The 16,136-nt window shown below is 35.1% G+C and overlaps 1 protein-coding gene across 1 annotated transcript in view; it reads right to left on the reverse strand.

Annotated features, from left to right (window-relative positions):
- Positions 1–16,136, reverse strand: part of LOC149798079 (TBC1 domain family member 19-like) — a 123,769-nt gene that overhangs the window by 27,128 nt on the left and 80,505 nt on the right. The window contains exons 12-16 of the mRNA XM_089963160.1: positions 15,204–15,366; positions 11,648–11,757; positions 9,829–9,920; positions 8,973–9,088; positions 7,780–7,850 (exon numbers count right to left, since the gene is read on the reverse strand). Coding sequence (XP_089819286.1) covers positions 7,780–7,850; positions 8,973–9,088; positions 9,829–9,920; positions 11,648–11,757; positions 15,204–15,366 — 552 coding nt within the window. The remainder of the gene's footprint in view (positions 1–7,779; positions 7,851–8,972; positions 9,089–9,828; positions 9,921–11,647; positions 11,758–15,203; positions 15,367–16,136) is intronic.

Genomic DNA, 16,136 nt, shown 5'->3' on the forward strand with positions numbered 1-16,136 from the left:
CTGGTTGTTGTTGTTGTTATTGTTTTTAGGATTTAACGCCATTTTTCAGCACATGATAGGCTATCCATGGTGGCCAGTATTAATGGTGGAGGAAGAACCCGGGAAAACCCTGGAAAGAACCACCGACCCACGAGAAGCTATTGGCAAACTTTCTCACATACCCACATTGGCCGAATCCGAGACTCAAACCTACGCAGACAGAGGTGAGATGGCAGTGATCCATAATGGAGAGCGCTTTATACCACTCGGCCACTCGGGGCCCCTAAGTCATACTGGTGATTGAAGGCAGTCATACTGGTGATTCAAGGCAGTCATATTGGTGATTCAATGCAGTCATACTGGTGATTCAAGGCAGTCATACTGATGATTAAAGGCAGTCATACCAGTGATTCAAGACAGTCATATTGGTGATCAAAGGCAGTCATACTGGTGATTCAAGGCAGTCATACTGGTGATTAAAGGCAGTCATAGTGGTGAGTACTGGCAAAATAAAATAAAATGTAAAGAGATATGAATCAAATTAGGTATACTACTTTAAAATGATGAGAACTTGGGCTCAATAGTCAGCACTCAGCTTCATCAAATAAAGTTACAGCTCATAAATGTCAGACCCACTGACCTTTGTTTCCACACAATAAATCTCTTGGTTATCATACCCTCTGACCTTTGTTTCCACACAATAAATCTCTTGGTTATCATACCCTCTGACCTTTGTTTCCACACAATACATCTCTTGATTATCAGACCCTCTGACCTTTGTTTCCACAAAATACATCTCTTTATTATCAGACCCACTGACCTTTGTTTCCTCACAATAAATCTCTTGGTTATCAGACCCTCTGACCTTTGTTTCCACACAATACATCTCTTGATTATCAGACCCTCTGACCTTTGTTTCCACAAAATACATCTCTTGATTATCAGACCCACTGACCTTTGTTTCCACACAATAAATCCCTTGGTTATCAGACCCTCTGACATTTGTTTCCACACAATAAATCTTGTGATTATCAGACCCATTAATTTTTGTTTCCACACAATACATTGCTTGATTATTATTGGACTTCAGCCAAATTTGGTATGCAACTTGACTTACATGAGGCCCTGCCAGAGATAAATTGTCAATGTTCTGCATCATTTAACAGAGACATAGCCCTTGATTCTCTGGCCATCACACAGAACTTTCCACACAATAATTCCCTTAATTATTACTGGATTATAACCAAATTGTGTAGGCATCTTTAATATTGCTTGTTCTCTTCTAATGGCTAGCCCTGTAGTAGAAGTGAACAATAATGCAGGACTAAAGAGTAACTTATAATAATTTGAAGTGAGAGCGATGGAAAGACAGGAAGTGAGAGGGATGGAACAACAGGGGAAGTGAGAGGGATGGAAAGACAAGGGTAGTGAGAGAGATGGAAACACTGTGGAACCTTAGATAAAATTAAAGAGTACTATCTAATCCATATTCATTTTCATTACTCAAAAACCAAAAGAAAACCCAAAACTTATGATTGATGGGTTAAAATTAAAATTGATAACTGATGCAGAAACTGAAACTGTTGATGAAGATCAAATAACAGGGCAAGTGATAAAAGACATATTCATCATCATGATATGCCAATCCAGATGCTAAACATGGTGATCAATTTTTGAATTTACTTGTCAGTTTTCTTTGCAATACCTGAAATTTCCTGATTAACTGATATTTGAAACTTTAACTTTAGAAGCCTATTTCAAGGGCAAAGCAGATTTTATGCAAATAATTTTGTGATGTGGATGATTTATGAGTAAATGTCTACATCTTCTACCCATAATAAAAGTGTTACAGGTCATGTAGGCATTCAGAACTATGTCAGCAATGAGTGTCATTTTTTATAAACTGATTACACATATCTTTAAATGGCAATTATTCATTTTATTTGGATTCTCATGCATCCATATTCATTTTGAAGGTCATTATTTATATGTCCCCCCCCCACATACATACAGCAAATTCAATATTAAATTTTGTGGACATTTTAGGATGAAGTCAACCCAAAGGTGTGATCCAGTACCAACTGGACTGAATGTCATGTGCTGTTATGTCACCATGAAAGCAGTACATGCTGAAAACAAAGCCACACTACCTTGTTACTTGCTATCATGATAGACCCAACATCCTCTTTTTGTGACCCAGTTTAGGACCTGGCTACCAACGTTAAAGTCCATAATAATCAATAATTTTCATCTGGAAGATTTTTTATGACATCTCAAGTGCAGAGCATTCAATAATCAGGATTGAATAGACTTAAAAGCCTTTAGTATTAATTTTTTAACAACAATCAATATTTAACTGGAATAAATGCACCTACATGACCATAATGACATACACTTTAAACACTGTATATACTGGCTTTTGTGTCAAATCCAAATGCAAACTACACAGACCCTGATCTTCTATCCCCTAATGCACTGGAAGATCTATGTCCATGTTGTTTGATAGGAGTAATCAGTAGAACAACAAAGACCCTGATTTGCCAATGCATTATGTGATAGCCAATCAGGGTCTATGTTGTTTGAAGTTGGACCTTTTTTGGGCATAAGTTTGGAAAAATTATCCAGTGCAACCAAAATTGTACAAAAAATGAATGGATACAAAAATAAGGGTTTACAAATGTTAGTCTTACCCAGGTTAGAAAGATTTAAATTAATTTAATATTTCTATTTTCAATTTTTGTATCAAACTATACAAACTGCCCAACAAATAAACACACATATAAATTTTGGCTTTGTACTGCATCAAATAGCAGGTCTAATCAAAATCTCCTGAAGGCTCTCACTTACACCCACAATTAACACCAAAAACTGAGTTGATGCACAATAATTAATCTAAAACTGAAAACCTGAATCAACATCCTGTAAATAATCCAATTTGCTATGTGTGGATTAAAACTGACATGAAATATCCATATCTTCACTCTTTAATTAGAAAATTGTTCCATTTATCAATGTAACTGACAAATCATGATAGATGATAACTGAAGCATCTCTACCATGACTGTATTGATGTGATGATGTACATAAACAACCTTAAAAGAGCATATTAATATATCATTTGTAAAAACTGACAAGAACATGTAAACATTAAATTTAAAATGTGTTCATAAACACTTATGCCCTCCTCACACCCCAACATGAACATATGCAAATACACACACATGCATTTGCACAAACATGCACACATATGCAAACACACAAACACACACACATTGGAATAGATAGGTGTTAAACTCACCAAGTATTTCTGCAGTCTCTTTCAAAATACCTTTAATATGCATTTGTTTGTACAATATTTCTCCCAAAGGTTCTGCCTTGTAAATATTTTAAATGTGGCAATTGTGTTTATCAACAGAGAAAATTCTCACATACAAAGTTTAACAACATTTATGAACTAATAATGAGAGCACAGAATTAGAAAATAACCATACAGTATAATTCAACCATCATTGCCCACGTATACCATACACCTGACTGAGCAACACAAACCCAGAAGTTCATCACATGATGAACCATCAGGATCTGTGTTCTTCTTTGAATTTCAAGCAAACAGCTAGAAACTGTTAGCATGTTCACTTTTCAACTCCACAGTAATTAGTTTCAAATCAGGCCATAGCATGTGATTGCCCACCTAAGGTCAATGGTCCCAGCCAGTTTCTAAGGTTTCCTCCATCATATAAGACCACATTACAACAACATCTGAGTTACTGAGAGCTCATTTGAAAAGTTGGAAAAAATCCAAGATCATAAATAAAGTGGTTTCCTTGACTCCAGACTGTACTTAAAAATATTCTGACCAATCAAAACACAGCATTTGTGCATTCTATGATACTAAATCTGGAGTAACATTTCTCATTTAAAATCTTGAGTTCTTAAGCAGTAAATGTCACTCCAAACTTCTAAATCTTACTCAAAATGGACAAATGCAGCATTTTGATTTATCAAAATATTAGATTTCAAGTCAAGTACAATTTAATGACAGGGGTCAGGTCTACTGACATAGGGTCCAGATACTGTCATACAGGACTGGGTCTACTGACATATATGGGTCAGTCAACTAACAAAATAGGCCAGGACTACTGACAAATAGGGGCTAGGTCTACTGACATAAAGGGACTGGACACACTGACATATTGGGGCCAGGTCTACTGACATAAACGGGCCAGGTCTACTGACTTATAGGGCTGGGTCCAATGACATATGGGGGCCATGTCTACTGACATAGGGGTCAGATCTACCAACATATAGGGACTAGGTCTACTGACAAATAGAGGTCAGGTCTACTGACATATAGGGGCTAGGTCTACTGACAAACAGGGGCAAGGTCTACTGACATATATGGGCTGGGTCTACTGACACATAGGGCCAGGTCTACTGATATATACTGGCCAGGTTTACTGACAAACAGGGACTGGGCCTACTGACATATTGGGGTTACATCTACTGGCATATAGGGCTAGGTCTACTGACATATAGGGGTCAGGTCTAGTGCCATATAGGGACTGGGCCTACTGACATATAGAGGTTAGGTCTCCTGACATAAAGGGGTTGGGTCTACTGAATCTAGGGGCTGGATCTACTGATTTACGGGTCAAATATACTGACATATTTGGGCTAGGTCTCCTGACATATAGGGGCTGGTTCTACTGATATATAGGGGCTGGGTCTACTGAATCTATGGGCTGGGTCTACTGACATAGGGGTCACATATACGGACAAATAGGACTTGGTCTACAGACATATATGGGCCTGGTCTACTGACATATAGGGGCAAGGTCTGCTGACATAAAGAGGCTGGGTCTACTGACATAGGGGTGGGTCTACTGACATATACTGGCCAGGTTTACTGACATTTAGGGACTAGGTCTACTGACCTACAGGGGCTGGGCCTACTGACATATTGGGGCTGGATCTGCTGACATATAGGGGCCAGGTCTAGTGTCATATAGGGGCTGGGTCTACTGACATATAGGGGCTAGGTCTACTGACATATATGGGCTGGGTATACTGAAATACAGGGGCCAGGTCTACTGATTTATAATGCTGGTTACTGAAATATGGGGGCCAGGTCTACTGACATAGGGGCTAGATCTAATTACATATAGGGACTAGGTCTACTGTCATACTGAGGCCAGGTCTACTGACACTTAGGGGTTAGGTTTACTGCCATACAGTAACTGGGTCTACTGACATATAGGGCTGGGTCTACTGACATATATGGCCAGGTCTACTGACATATATGGCCAGGTCTACTGACATATATGGGCCAGGTCTAGTGACATACATGGGCTGGGCCTACTCATATATAGGGGCTAGGTCTACTGACAAATAGGGGCTAGGTCTACTGACATATAGGGGCTGGGTCTAGTGACATATAGGGCAGGGTCTACTGACATATAGGGCTAGGTCTACTGACAAGGGCTTGGTCTACCTATATTATTCTGACACAAAGATAGGTTTTAGCTTTTTAGCTAAAAACATTTCAGCTGGGAAGACTTGATTTGCAATGCAGTAGTAGTTCTCCTAAAGAATTAAAATTAGGGTAACGTATTTGAAGAAACCAAAGTCAATGCCATCATTTATTCAAGAATAGTGACAATAAGAGTTTTGTGATGGTCACCATGTTTGCCATATTGAAAATCAAATCAGCCTCATTTTCATTCAGGACCAGCAATATATTGCTATAATGTTCAAGTGATACTCCATGTCAATACAACCATCCATTCCAAAGCCTACATAAACAGATTTTCAATACATCCATCAAGGTAGTCATTTTGGAGTGGCATCATTTTAATACTAAACCATCTGCATGCTACAGAAGTTTTGTTACATTACTGAAAATGGCATTTTAATACAACCAACCATTTTTCTAGAAAAGCAGTCATATCAAAATGTTCATGATGGCTGCTGTTGGTCATGTTGGGTGGTAATATTGGCACCATTTTCATTAAGGGTCATGTGTTTATCACAAGAAGAGTGCAAATCCCATTTCAACATGACTATCTGTTCTGGTGGAGAGGAGTTAATAAAATTTTAAAGATAGCACAGTTGCAGCCATTTTGAGCAGTCTGATCAACACCATTTACATTTTGGACAAACTATATACTGGAAATTTGGGAACCCAATGTCAATATAATCATCATTTCAGTACAGAAGCAAAAACAGAATTTGAAGATGGCCTTTGATGTGGCCATCGGATGAGGTCAGACTGGCATTGTTTTCAGCTAGGTCCAGGAACATAATTATAGTAAGAAGTGTTTTAGTAAAACCATCATGGAAGCAGCCATAAACAAATTCATCATATCCAGAATAGCAACTATGTTGAAATACAATTAATTAAATACATCCAGTTCACTTAATAATCTGAATGTACCTGTTGTCTTACTTAGGCAGAGCTCTACAGTTTTTTATTTTGCATAGGGTTAGTTTCCTCACTGGTTATACTGGCTATTTAAAAATAAACTTGGTCATTTTCACTTCCTGAACTTCAGAGGTAAATTGTAAAAACAAAGAGCCAAGAACTTTTTTTACATTTTATATATGTAGTAGTTCATCCATTGCACTTTCAGAAGCTGGTATTGTCTAGTTGGGCAAAATTCATTTTCCCTATTTTAGTAAGTGCTAAAGATAGTGTACTTTAGACTAATTCAGGCTGATTTTTTTTAGCATAAGAGTGCAGTCATTTTAGTTAGCAGTGTGCTTAGATCATGTACAATTTCCATAAGTATAATATCCAAAGAAATGTCAGCCACATTACTTCAAAGTAGCATAGACTTATGTCAACATTCTCTCCACTGTGCATGTTTCAAATGAAAACAATTTCACCTTACATACATCACTCTCTCAAAAGTACATAATAACTGGTGAGCACCCCCTTAACTACACATGAATTACTGGTTTAAAGTAGGACAATCCTGCTAGAACTTAAAAGAAACTACCTGTTTAATGTGGGAAACATAAATTATAATTCAAGCCATAAAAGAAACAAATACAGGTAAAACCCATTATAATGGAATTCATTATAATGTGATTTCACTTATAATGCAATGGCAGCTTGGCTCCCATTTTTTAATGTAAGGTGACCTCTCTTTTTAACATCCTAAATACATGCTCTCAGAATGGCTGATTATTCAAATCCCTAGCAGATTTTTAATCCAAGCAATGTGTTTAATGTTGCCTTAACTTCACCTTGCACCATTTCCGCCATAATGGCATGTATACAATTCAAACTGAAGCATAATTGATATCTGATGAAACCCGGCAAACAAAACAAATGATATATGATCAAAAGGTTAATTAAACTGATGACATTGAAATTTCAATGCACATTTTCTATGGGGAAGTAGTATAAAGCACACCAATGACACAGTTCAGCATAGCTAATTTTCCATTGACACATGGAATTCCAATGTTTAACACACCAATGACACAGTCCAGCATAGCTAATTTTCCATTGACACATGGAATTCCAATGTTTAACACACCAATGACACAGTCCAGCATAGCTAATTTTCCATTGGCACATGGAATTCCAATGTTTAACACACCAATGACACAGTCCAGCATAGCTAATCTTCCACTGGCACATGGAATTCCAATGTTTAACACACCAATGACACAGTCCAGCATAGCTAATCTTCCATTGGCACATGGAATTCCAATGTTTAACACACCAGCATATTACAGTTTACTACATCAAAACAGTCCATTATATAAGATGTCATAAAACACTTTACATACCTCTGCTGCATTATATGACTGGACCTTCATTAGGTTTGTCTTTCGAAAGGTGAAGATTGCAACTGCTAGAACTGAAAAAGAGATATTATTTCTCTGCATGATGAAGTTTACAACAAAATATATGCTCTGAAGCAATGAAACCCAAACGTCATGTCCCTTCTAACACAATCAGATTCAAAATCTACTGCAAGTTAGAAAAAACTTTCTGATTTTACTCAAAAAGACAAATTAAAAAGCTAGCAAATAATATTTAATATTTTCTAATAAATTTCATATTTCCTGGCATTTAAACTGTCCCAATATTTTAAGTTCCTGATAATCTAACATATGGTGGTAAGTAAGTGTACATTATCTGTTCACATATATCATAATAAAGCTTGGTAAAAAAAATTTATACGACATCATTACTTCAATATCAAATACTGATACAATTTTAAAATGATAATTACATTTTTTATATAGTCTATTTCATTTCTTTTCATAATATACTTCTTTTTACCCAAAGGATGGTCTCCTAATGAACTGTCTAACAGACAAAAGTCTTGCCAAGATGTGCTATATGTCAGGACAAAGACTGCCAATTTCCAAGCGACCATTAATTACCCGAAGTGAATATCATGTGGATTCCATATAGATTGTGAAAATTAATCTTTATTTACCCTGATTCAGTAATGGTAAATCAACTGATTTGCATTTCTAGGATAAAATATTAAACCTTCATAATTCCAATTAGTGTGGATAAATGGTTATCCATCCAGGTCTAAAGGTAAATCCTGGGTTTTTCACTTTCCATACCAAACACTTTACCCTAACCATCATACATAAACCATCAAAAGTATTTTAAATAAATTGTAAGAACATATCCTCCATTAACTGTTAAATAAATGATTTTGATGTTTATTTGTTCCCTTAAAATATTCAACAATATCCTTCCATATATTACCATCTACACTCACTTATAAGTTGACTCCAACTGCAAACAAAAAAGATCCTGATCTGCTGTATCATAATGCATCTGCAGATCAGGGTCTATGTTGTTTGTTCACTGATTACTGATAATAAAAAGCACAGACCCAGATCTGCTGGCACATTATGTGATAACAAATCTGGGTCTGTGCAGTCTGCAGTTGCACTTGTCTTAAAAGGGAGTACATAAGGTATATCTAATAATTCTGCCTAATCTATTTTCCTACCTGACAGGACCTCGAGTGAGTTGGAGGCTAGAATTCTGTCCCATAGCAACAGCACCTGGTCAGCTGACAGATAGCCTGAGAATGCTCGGACAAGCCACTTGAAGGCAATCTTCAGCCTATGGACAATAACAAGCAGAAAATTTTTCACCAAATTTAGCATTATACTGCATCATAATTTAATGATATGCTACATAACAATTTAGTATTATATTACATTACAATCTAGTATAATATTACATTAGAATTTAGTATAATATTACATTAGAACTTAGTATAATATTACATTACAAGTTAGTGTAATATTATGTTTCAATTTAGTATTATATTACAATTTAGTATAATATTACATTAGAATTAAGTATTATTTCATTGCATTACAATTTAGTATAATACTGCATTACAATGTCATTATATTGCATTACAGTTAGTATTACAAGTTAGTATAGTATTACATTACAATTTAGTATTATATTATGTTACAATTTAGTATAATATTGCATTACAATGTATATTGCATTACAATTAGTATTAGTATTTTATAATTTAGTATTATATTTCATTACAATCTGGTATGATATTACATAACAACAATTTTAGTATTATATTCCATTACAATTTAGCATTATATTACATGTTGAATTTAGTAAATATGATGACTATATCTGATGATAATTAAACTATGATAATACTGATAATTATAGTTTGAAATTTAAGTCTATCAAGAAAATGCTAATCATGTCATGAGCATGTGACATTTTATCCCAAAATAAAACCTGTATAAGACTCCACGACAAAATTATCATAATAATTTCTTTCACAAACATATGTTCTGACACTTGCAGAAGTAAATACTTACGGCTGACATCCAACAGACTTAAGGTAGAAGAAAAGTTCTGCTTCATGTGTTTGTAGAAGTGTCTCAAACAAAAGACTGAGTCCTACAATTCCCTGTCAAGAAAATTCAAGAAATTTTTGTTTACTTTTTCAGAAGCTAGGGATTAAGCGATCATCAAAAGCATGCCCTGATTCTTTGCAATGTCCACCACCTACTGTCAGAGATTCTCTGTTGCAAAGAATCAGGGCATACTTTTTCTTGGGATAACATCACAGTACTTGGTAGAGAAAATAATAAAATATTGGAAGCTATTTAAATCATGTAGGGGAAGCCAGTGTTGAACAATGATTCTGGATAGGAACTTCTACCCACATATATAAGGATTCTGTCATATGATCAATATTTAGTTGATCATGTGACTTCAGGCCAGAAGTCATTCCTCTGATAAAGACCTTGTCAAAAGGTTGAAAGCTAAGGAGTCAAAAACTATTTTGTTACGGAAAGGTATCATTGTTTAGTCTCATTAACTGCCAATGGCTGTAGCAGGTAACAATATTCATTCTAAAAACCTACATGTATATTCTGAGAATCCCTTACAGTTACATTTGGGATCTGGTTCAATTCTCAGTGGCTGGTGGTGCGGTAAGGATGTATTTAAATCATGTAAAGAAGTGAATCTGGGTGACATTGGAGGATGAAAAGTACAGTTATTAGTGATGGATTCATTGCAAGGGGCCCTGCTTAATACAATTGCTTGGCATGGTATTAAACAGAGAAACCTGTATTGAAACAAATTTAGAGGAATAGGCATTGGGACCATTAAATCCAGAAATCACTGATACAGTAATGCTACAAAAACCAAAGTCAGAAAGGGGCATAACTATTGTACAAGTTTGGAATATTGGAAATCAAACTCACTCAGTGTCTGAGGAATATAAAGCCACATTCCAAACTTAGTTGAAATCCAATAATATTTGGCAAGGTTATGCTACATAACCCAAAGTCAGAAAGGGGCATAACTTTTGGCAAAGTTATATGGTACATAATGCAGTCAGAAAGGGGCACATTGTTTGGCAAAGTTATGGTACATAACCCAAAGTCAGAAGGGGTCAAAACTCTTGGCAAAGTTATCCTACATAACCCAAAGTCAGAATGATAACAATCAGTAAATAGAAGTCTGCAAATAATTTCAATGAATGGTGGAAATTACTCATGTAAGGTCTCATCAATAGAAACTTACATCTGGATTTGGATGAAATCTACAAACCTTGGTAAAGTTAAACTGTGCAAACCAAAGTCAGGAGGTTGGGTAATCAGGGGGCATAACTCATGTGCTAACCTATGATGGGGTCACAATAGTTTCTGTTTTTATAAAAATGAAATCTGACAATCCTTGGTAAAGTTATAACACTGAAACCAAAGTCAGTGTGGTTGGGCAATCAAGGGCCATAACTCCTGCAAAAGATGACACTAAATGCAAAAATCAATCTCATTCAATATAAAGCTGCATAAAAAATTTAACTGATATCTGACAATCCTTGATAAAATTAAGACACAAAAATCAAAATTAGGAGGATGGGCAATCTGGAGTCATAACATCTATAAATGTAGATAATGGCTAGATATCAAACTTTTCCAAGGTCTTGTCAGTATTAAGCTGTTTAACAAATTTGCTTCAAATACAATAATTCCCAGCAAAGTCAGAAACCTGACTGTTGGTAGATAGACAAGGATGGAAGGACAACATGAATACTACAGGCCCTACCAGTTTCATTGAGCAAGCCCTAACTAAACCTTCAACCTAAAGACTACCTGTAACAAAAATGTTAATTAAATTTACCTGTGGATGTGAGGAAATACTGTGCAGCCTAAAGAAGTAGCGCACATACATTTCTCGGAAGACATAATACAATTTGATGGGATCCTGATACAGGAAACACAGAGGAACCACTAAAACAAAAATTAAATATATGTTCAAGAGAATTTGATGGCAGGATTAATATTAATACATACCTATATCTTTGATAGAAGCATAATCCATTGATATACAGCTTTATAGAAACATAATCCATGGATATACATCTTTATAGAATCATGATCCATGGATATACAGCTTATTAGAAACATGATCCATGGATATACAGCTTTATAGAATCATGATCCATGGATATATAGCTTTATAGAATCATGATCCATGAATGTACAGCTTAATAGAAACATGATTCATTGATATACAGCTTTACAGAAACATGATCCATGGATATACAGCATTATAGAAACATGATCCATGGATATACAGCTTTATAGAATCATGATCCATGGATATAAAGCTTAATAGAAACATGATTCATTGATATACAGCTTAATAGAAACATAATTCATTGATACACAGCTTTACAGAAACATGATCCATGAATATACAGCTTTATGGAAACATGGTCCAGGGATTTTGGCTATATATTCTCATCAATCATAACATTTTGTTGCCATACGATTTAGAATAGAATATATACTGCTGTCTACTAATTATTGTGATTGTCTGCACATGTCCACATCCATCTAAAAATTTTCACATAAGCATCCACCACAAGAAGACTGTCAGTGGATGTGTGTAGAAGATGGGTATCAATTAACTACTATAACAGAAAATCTCACAAACTCACCTTCACAAAAATAAAACACCTAAATCATACCCAGGGCTTAAAACACCTGTGAAAATTTAGCATTTCTGCCTTTAAAGTCACGCTCTACAAGATCTAAATCCTTATACTGAAATGGATGTAATGTAATTTTTAACCTTGATATGAAATTCCAATCAAGGAAACCAAATACAAACAGTAGACTCACTATTAAGCAATACAGTATTGTCTCCCTTGCATCATGCAACATGCCCATTGTGTGCAATGAACATGTGATTGAAACATCCTGTTGAATACTGAATCACAATAACTGATACATTAACTTCATTTCCAGTAATAAAATGCAGTTTAATTTTGCTTATAATATATTGCTGAACTTAGTGGTGTGTCCTTGGTTAAGGCACTTTACTCCAATTGCCTTGGCACTAAATAACAATTTACTCCAATTGCCTTGGCACTAAATAACAATTTACTCCAATTGCCTTGGCACTAAATAACAATTTACTAAAATTGCCTTGGCACTAAATAACAATTTACTAAAATTGCCTTGGCACTAAATAACAATTTACTAAAATTGCCTTGGCACTAAATAACCTACTTGCATTGCCGTGCCATCAAGAATCCAACCAAACCAAAACCAAACTAAGTGAAGGAAAGAAACTAAGCAAAAACTCAACAAATAGTGTCTATATCAAGTTATTCTCCAGGCGATAAAGACAACTCTTTCCATAAATACATATTGAGTGATAAAGACAACACTTCCATAATACATATTGAGTGATAAAGACCACTACTTCAATAATACATATTGAGTGATAAAAACAACACCTTCCTTAATACATACAAAGTGATAAAGACAACACATTCCTTAATACACACAAGGTGATGAAGAAAACTCATTCCATAATACATGCAAAGTGATAAAGACAACTCATTCCATAATACATATTGTGTAATTAAAGCAATACATTCCATAATACATATTGAGTGATGAAGACAACTCATTCCATAATACATATTGTGTGATGAAAATAACACATTCCATAATACATATTGAGTGAAGAAGACAACTCATTCCATAATACATATAAACTGATAAAGACAAGTCATTCCATAATACATAGTGAGTGAGGAAGACAACTCATTCCATAATACATATTGAGTGATGATGACAACACATTCCATATTACATGCAAACTGATAAAGACAAGTCATTCCATAATACATATTGAGTGATGAAGACAACTCATTCCATAATACATATTGAGTGATGAGAGTGTGTGTGTATGTGATTTGGATTTTTAACATAGCTTTAAAACAATTTCAGTATATCATGTCTGCAGTGTGACAGTTTATAGTGATGTCTAGCACTGGGGCATCATGCCACAGACATGTAGCATGATGTCCCACCTAGCAGTCACATTATCCTGACACCAGGCCAACCAGTCACAACACTAACCTCTTAATGCTGAGTGCCAAGCAAGGCAGCTGTTAGTACCATTTTTGTAAGTCTTTGGTATGACTTGGCTGGGGATTGAACCCATGACCTCCCGCATCCTAGACGGATGCTCTAACCACTACCCACCGGAGCAGTCCATTGAGTGCTGAAGACAACTCATTCCATAATACACACTGAGTGATGAAGACAATTCATTCCAAAACACATACCGAGTGCTGAAGACAACTCATTCCATAATACATATTGTGTGATGAAGACAACTCATTCCAAAACACATACTGAGTGCTGAAAACAACACATTCCTTAATACATATTGAGTGATGAAGACAACTCATTCCAAAACACATAATGAGTGATGAAGACAACACATTCCATAATAGATACAAAGTGATGAAGACAACACATTCCATAATACATGCTGAGTGATGAAGACAACACATTCCATAATACATGCAAAGTAATAAAGACAATGATGAAGAAAACACATTCCATAATACATATTGAGTGATAAAGACAACTCATTCCATAATACATACTGAGTGATGAAGACAACTCATTCCATAATATATGCAAAGTGATGAAGACAACACATTCCATAATACATATTGAGTGATAAAGACAACTCATTCCATAATACATATTGAGTGATGAAGACAACTCATTCCATAATATATACAAAGTGATGAAGACAACTCATTCCATAATATATGCAAAGTGATGAAGACAACACATTCCATACTACATATTGAGTGATAAAGACAACTCATTCCATAATACATATTGAGTGATAAAGACAACTCATTCCATAATACATATTGAGTGATGAAGACAACACATTCCATAATACATATTGAGTGATAAAGACAACTCATTCCATAATACATGCAAAGTGATGAAGACAACACATTCCATAATACATGCAAAGGGATAAACACAACACATTCCATAATACATATTGAGTGATGAAAACAACTCATTCCATAATACATACAAAATGATAAAGAAAAACTCATTCCATATATATGGTGATTTATGGTTTATCTTTTAGAATATCACAATAACAGACAGCCAGAGTGTTGCTTTAACAATATGCATGCAATTTTGAAGGTCTTCAAATGTTACTGGTAATATGTTTAAAGTTACTCAATTACTGTAAGAGAAATCACATCAAAATCTGATTACCATATAACTAAATGTACCCGTGTAATATTCTATCCTCATATGCTTTGATTCTGACAGATGCTAAATATTACATTCTGTATATTAACATTTTGAGCTTAAAATTCCTCTCTGCTTACCATACATGGCAAATCCATGGAATGGAATAACACCATTTGGTGGATAGATCACAGAGAATTCTTCCACACCCAGTTTTCCACGAATGTAAGATTTTGGTGGTGAGGCACTATTTTGAGCAAAATGTTCCAGAACCATTGTATCACGTGAAAATGGAAGTAGAATCTGAAAGACAAACCAATCAAAGATAGTTAAATTCAATTTTCAAGTCTCAAAAAATACCCTTCAAATCTGATTGGACCAGCATGGATAATGTCATGCACCACTGTTTGGGTCCCTTTTCACAGTACATTTTTCTGATGTACACGAGTTTTGGCATATAACAAGATTAGACCATAAATATATAATGTATTATTGGTTCAATGTTGGTTACATACCTATCATGCTATCTTAAGATATACCAACAAATGAATATGCTTATCATGAATAATTACATCAAAATTTCAGAATCTAAAGCAGGCAGTCCAGAACGGTTAACAGTCCAGAACGGTTAACAGATTTGTCAGAAGTAGTACATTGCATTTTTCATATGAGCTCATATATACCTGTAAACAATGAGTAATAATCAGGGATGGATCAGAATAAATGGTGGATTAATTCCTTGAAATCCAGAACCTTGAATAACTTTGACATATTTTAAAAACATAATGAGTGCTATTAGTTGTCGTCATGAATTATCTCCCTTTCTCTCCCTCTCTGCCTTCATTTCTTATAGTCTACAGTCTAACTGACTAGTTTCTTGTTATCTACATTCTGTTTGTTTTTTAAGTTTAGAAGCTATATGACATCTACCTATCTATCACACAGGTGCTTAAGTTTGTCCTCCATAAATATGCCTATGCTTAAAACCCCTTTTCAAAAGCTTATCCTGAGAAATTTAATTTTCTGGGATTTCATCAAGATATTTCAGAATGTGGAATTCTCACAAAACTTTT

This window comes from Sinohyriopsis cumingii, chromosome 6 (assembly GCF_028554795.1).
Source record: "Sinohyriopsis cumingii isolate HCF-2022 chromosome 6, ASM2855479v2, whole genome shotgun sequence".
Lineage (NCBI taxonomy): Eukaryota > Metazoa > Mollusca > Bivalvia > Unionida > Unionidae > Sinohyriopsis > Sinohyriopsis cumingii.